We start from the raw sequence: 11,011 nt of genomic DNA on the forward strand, positions 1-11,011 counted from the left end.
GTGTGTGTGTGTGTGTGTGTGTGTGTGTGTGTGTGTGTGTGTGTGTGCGTGTGTGTGTGCGTGTGTGTGTGCGTGCGTGCGTGCGTGCGTGCGTGCGTGCGTGCGTGCGTGCGTGCGTGCGTGCGTGCGTGCGTGCGTGCGTGCGTGCGTGCGTGCGTGCGTGTGTGCGTGTGTGCGTGAGACTATCAGTGGTACTTTAACTTTAAAACAAATCAAAATGGTTACAGTGCTGGTTTGCACTTACTGGTCCCTAACCCTAACATCAGGAATACATGCAAAGGCTAATATCAAATGGAATATTTTTCAAAAATGTATGTAAATTTATGGTTGATGCTAATGTTTTGCATATTTATTTTATTATTATTGTTGTGTACAACTCAACAGTCTTTCTAATACGGCGCCAATCTTTGTCACAAAAAATACATAAAGTAAATGTTGTCTTGTGATCTACAAACGAGCAAGTAAATTGATATTTTTGTTTGTTTTATTAAACATATATACAAAATAAATATGCACATTTAGGCTGATTCTACATTAATGATCATTCTCTTTATAAAACAAATATTTAGTTTTGTACTTGATTTATGCAAGTATGCCTACGATTTAAAAAGTGCATTTTAATCACTATAAACCAGGGGTCACCAACGCGGTGCCCGTGGGCACCAGGTCACCCGTAAGGACCAGATGAGTCGCTCGCTGGCCTATTCTAAAAATAGCTCAAAAAAGCAGCACTTACCAGTGAGCTGTCTCTATTTTTTTTATTTTTTATTTACTAACAAGCTTATCTTGCTTTGCTCGACATTATTAATTCAAAGAGAGACAAAACTCAAATAGAATTTGAAAATCCAAGAAAATATTTTAATGACGTGGTTTTCACTTGTTTAAATAAATTATTTTTTTTATTTTTACTTTGCTTCTTATAACTTTCAGAAAGACAATTTTAGAGAAAAAATACAACCTTAAAAATGATTTTAGGATTTTTAAACACATATACCTTTTTACCTTTTAAATTCCTTCCTCTTCTTTCCTGACAATTTAAAACAATGTTCAAGTAAATTAATTTTTTTTATTGTAAAGTATAATAAATAAATTTGAAATTAATTCTTCATTTTAGCTTCTGTTTTTTTGACAAAGAATATTTGTGAAATATTTCCTCAAACTAATTATGATTAAAATAAAATAAAAAATATTCTTGCAAATCTAGAAAGTCTGTAGAATCAAATTTTAATTTTATTTCAAAGTATTTTGAATTTTTTTTTTAATTTTTGTTCTGGAAACTCTGGAAGACATATCCTGGTCCATCCATCCATCCATCCATCCATTTTCTACCGCTTATTCCCTTTCGGGGTCGCGGGGGGCGCTGGCGCCAATCTCAGCTACAATCGGGCGGAAGGCGGGGTACACCCTGGACAAGTCGCCACCTCATCGCAGGGCCAACACAGATAGACAGACAACATTCAATTTGTTATATATTCTAACAAAGTGCAGATTGGATTTTAACCTATTTAAAACATGTCATCAAAATGAGGTGGCGACTTGTCCAGGGTGTACCCCGCCTTCCGCCCGATTGTAGCTGAGATAGGCGCCAGCGGCCCCGCGACCCCAAAAAGGGAATAAGCGGTAGAACATGGATGGATGGATCTTAATCAGGAAAAATTACTAATGTTTCATAAATTATATATATTTTTTTTTTTTTCAAAAAGATTCGAATTAGCTAGTTTTTCTCTTAATTTTTTTCGGTTGAATTTTGAATTCTAAAGAGTCGAAATTGAAGATAAACTATGTTTCAAAATTCAATTTTCATTTTTTTCATGTTTTCTCCTCTTTTAAACCGTTCAATTAAGTGTTTTTTCATCATTTAAACTCTACAAAAAAACCTTCCGTAAAAGGAAAAAAAAATGTACGACGGAATGACGGACAGAAATACCCATTTTATATATATATATATATATATATATATATATATATATATATATATATATATATATATATATTGATTTATTTATTAACGATAAATTGAGCAAATTGGCTATTTCTGGCAATTTACTTAAGTGTGTATCAAACTGGTAGCCCTTCGCATTAATCAGTACCCAAGAAGTAGCTCTTGGTTTCAAAAAGATTGCTGACCACTGCTATAAACCATAAAATAAATGAAAACATATATTAAAAAAGTACCACCATGGCGCCGCTGTGGCGCCCTCTAGTGTTGAACTTCTTGTCTCACGGTGACTGATTTGACCATCGATTCCAACCCAGAGGGGCGTACTTCAAACTGCAGCACAGGTGAGACACAATTAAACTAAAGTAATGCTTTATATACATCGAATCATTAAAATAGTAACTTTATTCCCCCGTGGTTGACTCGATTGTGTGTTATTTACCGTTTTGTGGCCTTTACCTTACACGACGAGGCTATCAATCACTCGGCTAACACATGCTTAGCGTTTAGCTTAGCGGCTAATCATCATTCATTGTCAAGAGGTAGCAAAAGACACTCCTGAAAACACGACACACTATTTCAACATTAAAATCAATAACATGCTCTGAAGGTGTCAAATGTAGCTTTAAAGGTGTTAGTAAATGTACCTGCATAGAGTTGTTGGGGGGCCCATTATTTAGATACCCCCCGAATCCAGCACCCCCGCGACCCCAAAAGGGACAAGCGGTAAGAAATGGATGGATGGCGCCCACCTCACACTGTGTGAATGAGAGGTTGACTGTAAACTAGGCTGACCAATGTATATACTATGATTATTAACTTGTGTGATGACTGTATTATGCTGATAGTAGATATTTGTTCCATGAATTGATTAACGTGGACCCCGACTTAAACAAGTTGAAAAACTTATTCGGGTGTTACCATTTAGTGGTCAATTGTACGGAATATGTGCTGAACTGTGCAATCTACTAATAAAAGTATCAATCAATCAAACCATATTCTGAAATACCCAAAAGAAGACTAATGATGTTATCATTGGCAAATTGTCACCTAGTCCCGGCTTTGGCACGCATATATGTGCACATATATGCGTGCCAAAGCCGGAACTAGGTGACAATTTGCCAATGATAAGTTTATTAATAAAAATAATAAAAAGTAAAGGACCTAAACAGCTACCCTGAGGCACGCCGCAGTAATTGTACTTGCGTTCAAATAGGCTACTATTAAAGGCCTACTGAAATGAGATTTTCTTATTCAAACGGACATAGCAGGTCCATTCTATGTGTCATACTTGATCATTTCGCGATATTGCCATATTTTTGCTGAAAGGATTTAGTAGAGAACATCCACTATAAAGTTCGCAACTTTCGGTCGCTAACAGAAAAGCCCTGCCTTTACCGGAAGTCGCAGACGATGACATCACAAGTTGATGGCTGCTCACATATTCACATTGTTTTTAATGGGAGCCTCCAACAAAAACAGGTATTCGGACCGAGGAAACGACAATTCCCCCATTAATTTGAGCGAGGATGAAAGATTCGTGTTTGAGAATATTGATAGCGACGGACTAGAAAAAAAAAAACAAGTAAAAAAAAAAACGCGATTGCATTGGGACCGATACAGATGTTTTTAGGCACATTTACTAGGATAATTCTGGGAAATCCCTTATCTCTCTATTGTGTTGCTAGTGTTTTAGTGAATTTAACAGTACCTGATAGTCGGAAGTGTGATTCCACGGGTGTCTTGACGCCAGTGTCTCAGGGAAGTCGACGGCAGCCTTATGGACAGGGCAAGCTCAGCTGATCTCCGGTAAGAAGCGACTTTTTACCACAATTTCCTCACCGAAACCACCTGGTTGACATTCGGTCGGGATCCATGTTCGCTTGACCGCTGTGATCCATAGTAAAGTTTCACCTCCGGGAATTTCAAACAAGGAATCACCGTGTGTTTGTGTGGCTAAAGGCTAAATCTTCCCAACTCCAACTTTCTACTTTGACTTCTCCAATATTAATTGAACAAATTGCAAAAGATTCAGCAACACAGATCTCCAAAATACTGTGTAATTATGCCGTTAAAGCAGACGACTTTTAGCTCTGTGTGTGTGCAGCGCTCATATTTCCTAACAGTCCGTGACGTCACGCGTACACATCATCATTACGCGACGTTTTCAAGAAGAAACTCCCCGGAAATTTAAAATTGCAATTTAGTAAACTAAAAAGGCCGTATTGGCATGTGTTGCAATGTTAATATTTCATCATTGATATATAAACTATCAGACTGCGTGGTCGGTAGTAGTGGGTTTCAGTAGGAATATTAACATTGCAACACATGCCAATACGGCCTTTTTAGTTTATTAAATTGTAATTTTTAAATTTCCCGCGAAGTATCCTGTTGAAAACATCGCGGAATGATGACGCGTGCGCGTGACATCACCGGTTGTAGCGGGCATGTTCTTCCAGCCTGATACAAGCTATAAGTAGTCTGCTTTAATTGCATAATTACACAGTATTCTGGACATCTGTGTTGCTGAATCTTTTGCAATGTGTTCAATTAATAATGGAGAAGTTAAAGAAGAAAGATGTAGGTGGGAAGCGGTTTATTGCAGCTGCCTTTAGCAACACAAACACAGCCGGTGTTTCCTTGTTTACATTCCCGAAGGTGAAGCTTTACTATGGAACAGAGCGGCCAAGCGAACATGGTTCCCGACCACATGTCAACCGGCAGGTTTCGGTGAGAAAATTGTGCTAATAAGTCGGCTCTTACCGTAGACATAAGCGGAGCCTGCGTCCTCCTGCAGCTGCGGACTATTACCTCCTCCCACCGGAGACACTGGCGGTCACCACACCCGTGGCCACACCCCTCCGACTTTCAGGAACTATATAATCTCACTAAAACACTAGTAACACAATATGCAGATAAGGGATTTTCCTAAATTATCCTAGTAAATGTGTCTAATAACAACGTCGCCTTTTTTTTCTTTCTTTTTTTCCTAGTCCTTCACTCTCACAATCGTCATCCACGAATCTTTCATCCTCGCTCAAATTAATGGGGAAATCGTCGCTTTCTCGGTCCGAATCACTCTCGCTGCTGGTGGCTATGATTGTAAACAATGTGAGGATGTGAGGAGCTCTACAACCAGTGACGTCACGCGCACATCGTCTGCTACTTCCGGTACAGGCAAGGCTTCTTTATTAGCGACCAAAACTTGCGAACTTTATCGTCGATGTTCTCTACAAAATCCTTTCAGCAAAAATAAGGCAATATCGCAAAATGATCAAGTATGACACAGAATGGACCCACTATCCCCGTTTCAATAAGAAAATCTCATTTCAGTAGGCCTTTAAAACACACTCTGTGATCTTCCTGATACAAACCCCCGTTTGAAAACTATCCATCCATCCATTTTCTACTGTTTGGCCCATTAAGGGGTCACAGGGGTGCTGGAGCCTATCCCAGCTGCACATGGACGGAAGGCGGCGTACACCCTGGACAAGTCGCCACCTCATCACAGGGCCAACACGGATAGACAGACAACATTCACACATTGGGGCCAATTTAGTGTTGCCAATCAACCTATCCCACGGTGCATGTCTTTGGAGGTAGAAGGAAGCTGAAGTACCCGGAGGGAAACCACGCAGTTACATGGAGAACATGCAAACTCCACACAGAAAGATCCCGAACCCAGGAACTTCGTATTGTGGGCCACACGTACTAACCCCTGTGCCACTATCTTCCAGATATCAAAATGCCACAGTACTCTACAGACATAGTGGACAGAAGAGAAGAAGTCCATGAGAACATCTGTAGTGCCAGTGGTCCAAATGTCCAGTCTGAAGGTTTGCTGAAAGAAGCCTCTGTTGGCAATGGCCACCGATCGAGAACAAGTATTGGGTCGAATCGTCTAAAAAGGTCAAAACCGGTCCAATCGAATGCCACCAAACCACCCTACATGCTTAATGGACTTTTAAACCATGGCTTTAAGGGCAAGGATACACAAGCAGCACCTGCAAGGACTAAGAGGAAACACAGGAGCACCTTTTCAACTATCATTGGTCCTGGCAGAAGCAGTCATAGCAGCGCTCCAAGTGGCATCTTGGTAAACCGGACCGCTAGAGAGGACCACGCATCGTCCACTTCTAAGCAACCGGCAAACGAACCCAGCCCACCTGCAAGTACCAGGGCAAGCAGCCTGAGATGGAGAAGGAAAAACAGCTATAAGAAGAGGTGCATCACCTTTCTGACTATTTCTTTGTGGGTGCTAATTGTATTTATACTGGCATATATGAGTAGTAAGGATGGGCAATATAGCCTCAAAGCCATATCAAGATATATATCGCAGCCTCTTGCGATAATGTTATACACAATGAATTATTTGGTATATAAATAATAATAGAACTGTTTTAAAATGGATTATAAAGGTTCTTAATTTGGCTGCTGCTGTTAGCGGTAACATATTGCGTAATTTCCAGTTGTATTATTTTTAGGGGTGCGCAGGGATTAATTTTTAAAATCTGATTAATCACATTTTTGAGTTTAGATTAGTCATGATTAATCATGGGTGATTACCCACTTGCGTTATTAAGATTTGCTAAAGAAAAGATTGTAATATCAGTACACAGATGCAATTTTGTTGTCAGAATGTCTTTCAGGCTCGTTTTTAAACCTTTTACTTGAATGCATGCCAGTTTTTTGCACAAAACCTGGTAACAGCATTATCTAAAGTTTTTTCAGGCTTTATTTTGAAGTGAAATTTGCCAGTAATCACTCCAGGGAGTCTTCTCAATCATTTTGTACAGATGTATGCATTGATTGGATTACTGACTATATAGCGGTTAAATAAAAAATAAAAAAAGCTTTTACCGTCAAAAATACATTTAATTAATCCAAGTGTGTTTTTGACTAATACGATAACTTTTTGTGTGATAATCACGGGAGTTAGCACGTTAATTTTGACAGCTCTAAATATTTTCCTACAATTATTATTAATCTACTTGCTAATATACTGTTAATAGTCAGTTACTTTTTGCTGTAACATGGATCAATCTACAAGTCTGTAAAAATGTATTAAGCAGCTGATTTTTGTTTCGTTTGGATACTACAAATTTGCATACCAAGTAGTTACATTGGTACTATTGGCCCTATTAATTATTCATACTTTTTCATCATCTTTAAATAAAACATTTTTTTATCACATCTGTAGTCCCAACAAAAACATGGCATGGCAGTGTGACGATAATTAATATTTTTTTTAATTCCTTATTGTCTTTTATTACAACATTAAAAATAAAGTAAATTGGGACAAATAACTAAACAAAAGCAAAATATGTTGTTGGCATTTTTTTTCCTGATTTCGTAACTAATAACAAAAATGCCAAAAACGATTTTGTGGTTATGATAAATATTGGTCTAATAATTGTAGTATCGTACTATACCGTAATCCCTTGTTTGTCACTCTTAATTGTTCCTGGACATGACCGTGATCAATGAATTCCCATAAAGTAAGAATCATCGTTTCTTAATCAAATATTTTCATAGTTAGAGTATAAAAAAATGTTTATGACCTTCCAAATATATTTTTCAACATGACAGCCCTCTCGATGCAAAATAACACCCATTCGTCACCATTATACGCTTTTCTTCTAATATAGTATTGCTGCCTAAGGCTGAGGCAGTTAGCGGCCATGATACTAAACATCGTACTCTCATTGGTTTGGTTTTATTTGGTGGCCAATGCCATTTGTAGTATAGGTAATTTTAGACCATTTAGTAATTTTTGTGCTTAGAAATGTCTAATTAGGAGGTGTTGTAGGCTTTGATTATAAAAAACACAAAAAAATATGTGATGGGGTCAGGCTGCAGTATAGGAAGCGCCATGTGGAGAGATAAGACAGTACGCTTGTTTATTCAAGAGATTTAGCTTAGCGGTAATTTATGCCGTTTTTGTATCCTCCTATGGTGTGTACTGTAGCAGATTTTGCTATTCATAGTCTTTTAACCCTCCAGTGATAATAGTGCATGTAAGAAACACGTTTTTGTTGGCAAAATGGAAGCGAAGATTACTGATTTTGAAGCGTCACTGTGGAGGAACATAAGCCCCTCGCAAGAACACTACATTACATCGACGCTGTGAAATTTATGGGACACTGCTAGAATGTGTCATCAACGTGCATGATGACAACATAACGATGTTATTAAAAGCTTTATCGTCGGTCAAATAATTTTATCGGCAACATCACACACCCATAATTAGTATCTACATATAAGTACCATCTAAAACATACTGAGACTCTCGGTCCCTTGTTAAATAATAGACTAATACCACTTTCAGGCACTGACAAAGATCACTCATTTTACATGTTTATTTTATTTGAATTGCAGTCTCTTGATAGCCAGTTATTTTCTCAAGTATCAATGAGATTAGTCCAACATGATAATCAGAAGCCCTCTATAGAGACTCACTGCACGCGTGTCCAGAGAAGCCAACACAGCACAAGACGCCGCCACTCGAGGATGAAGATTGGGAAAAGGATTGCCAGGCCAATGTGGAAAACAGGGTCCAACCTTCTGGTAATTAATATTTTTTCTTATAATAATAATACCCATCTTATTATTTGTAAAATATGCAATGTGTTGATCATCTGAAATAGTTGTGTGGATTAACATGGATAATGTTGCTTTCTGTGTATTCATTTAATTCATGGGATCACCTGGTTGATTATGAAACAATGATTTGTCCATGTTACAATGGTGATGTGTAACTGCTTTACCGTAGCAGATTGTATTTGTTATTTATGCTTGTTTATTTTATGAATAATGTGACACAGTTGGAGGCAGGGCACACTTGATTGAGGGTTTGCACTTGCTGCACAGCTATGAGACATTGTTCACATACATTTTCTTTGTTGTCCTTGCATTTAATTATGTATGCATAATACAGTTCCCTCAATCAATATCTTTACTTTTCTTTGAAAATATTATAACTCCGCAGTTGGACATAAATGTAAATCAGCATCTGTCAGAGCAGCACTAATGGCAAGTTAGGCTTTCATGTAACATGCCAAACTAATGTTTTGATGGTATTGTTCTTCCTTCCAGGTCAAGAAGATGTGCTGCAGTTGACTTTGCAGGGTTTATCACTGGATCAATGGGAGGCTTTGGGAATCGGACCCAATTACAGCCCAGCCATACACCATTCACATCCCCTGCAGTGGCACTGCCCTGAAATCGCTGCAGAACCTGAACAGTTTGCAGACGCAGTTGAGTAAACCAAAGAGACATTCCGTGTTCCTTCCACAATCGCTCAATTCGGTCAGCCTTGTTAGCCCTCAATGGAAGTGCAGTGATTGTTGTTATTTTCCATTAAGGGTTTCCGTGTCAGTTTACATGCTTAGAATATTTGTTTTGGAAGATACTTTTTGACCTTAGCAGGTATATACTTTGGGAAAATTAAAAGGTTATAATAAACATTCATGCTGTTATGGCATCAATTGATTTATTTTGCTGTGGCTTTAAATTAGGATTTTATATAGTTTTTTCTATGTTGTGATGTAAGTGTGATTTGTGAATGTTTCTCTTTTAAGTCTGTCTTTTTTTAAATTATTTTAGTGGGGTTAAGTGATTTTAATTTTTCAACCAGTAATAGCAATATTTGTTTTTAGGCTCTTTTGGTCTGTCAGTTTTAGTGAATCACTTTAATTCAGATCCAGACACAGTTAGTCATGAGTTCTTCTGACCCAAGGTTTCAGTTTCAGTACCTGAATAAATCAAATGTTCTGTTGGTCAAACCTTTGTGTCATTGCCTTTGTCAGTAGGTCTTGTGTTATGTAGCAATGACTATGTCTGGCCGATAGATGGCAGAGCTGTTGCAGCTTTTTAGCTTTTTCTGACAGCGTTGGGAGTTGAGTGGGTTCATTTCCAAGGACTCACTTGCATACTTACTACATTTTTCCCCCAAGGTTCATTCGGAAAGGGCTTAATGATAACCATTAAAGGTGTTTTCATCATATTAAAACCTTCTAAGTACACAGTCACCATTTGACTAAATTGATGAATGATATTTCTAAGCGCCTATGAGATTTTATTAATTTTCCTCAACTTCATTAGCATTTCTATAAACAATATGGAAGTGTTTATTACAATGTCGTTTTTATAAGTTTTATAGGATTTATTTTTGGAAGAATGCATTTGTACACACACGACAGCCCTTCCCCATAAGAAAAGCCATACCTTCTTTATAGATGGAAATTATGCTCCCCCTTTGAGTCAATAAACACCCAGACCACTATTTGGAAGTTGATATTGAATGTATATTAGCATCATCTGGCTTGATTACTCTTGATTCACACAATATATTTAATCTGGAAAGAGGTGCTATTAAGTTGTTTTATCTGTATGACGATGTCACTGAGTGATATACAGCACTTTAGCCACTTCATCTCAGGGCCAACACAGGCAACTATTCACACTCACACATGAGGGCCAATACTGTTTTCATTGAAATTATATCAAAAGAAACTTTGAAATGTCTTGAGTTGCATGTTATGAGCCAATGCCATACAGTATATTTGTTTCACCTTGTAAATCTAATTGCTGGAATAAACAAACCTTAACACGATATTGTAATTTTTTTAGTTACACTTGTATTTTGGGCATGTCTGTGATTGTTCTTTTCTTTAGTTGTCCCAATGGACACTTCCAACACACTTTCAATCGCAATTATTCTGATCCTCCTCCTAACAACACAACAGTGGATTTTTTTATTAATAAAAGATCTGTGTTTGTACTAAAAAGCGCTGCTTTTGGTGATGACGTCAATAAAACAAGCTGCAGGGCATCAGCGGCAATTCTCCTTAGATGTGATTCACCAACAACTATTCCATCTTGTTTGATCTTACATGTTGCATCTTGAATGATCTAGTCTAGTGACTGATGACCGGTTTTGTCAGCCTGGCACAGGATCGAGGCTTTGTGGTTGGCTCAACTTCCTGTGCTCAGCCTTAGCAAACACAGGGCCTGTCACTGTCATTCTGCTTTTCTAAACCAGTTTGGGCTGCGTGGAAGATGTTGTCAGAT

General features: G+C 38.0%; 1 protein-coding gene across 1 annotated transcript; it reads left to right on the plus strand.

Moving 5' to 3' along the window:
* The first annotated feature begins 2,078 nt into the window (after window positions 1-2,078).
* LOC133559071 (uncharacterized) lies at window positions 2,079-10,405 on the plus strand. Its single transcript, XM_061910422.1, has 4 exons — window positions 2,079-2,283; window positions 5,677-6,163; window positions 8,391-8,506; window positions 9,035-10,405. Exons 2-4 carry the CDS (start codon window positions 5,685-5,687, stop codon window positions 9,202-9,204), a joined length of 765 nt encoding a protein of 254 aa, XP_061766406.1. The 5' UTR covers window positions 2,079-2,283; window positions 5,677-5,684; the 3' UTR covers window positions 9,205-10,405.
* Window positions 10,406-11,011: the final 606 nt, after the last annotated feature.

The sequence above is a fragment of the Nerophis ophidion genome, linkage group LG01, assembly GCF_033978795.1.
Source record: "Nerophis ophidion isolate RoL-2023_Sa linkage group LG01, RoL_Noph_v1.0, whole genome shotgun sequence".
Taxonomy (NCBI): domain Eukaryota; kingdom Metazoa; phylum Chordata; class Actinopteri; order Syngnathiformes; family Syngnathidae; genus Nerophis; species Nerophis ophidion.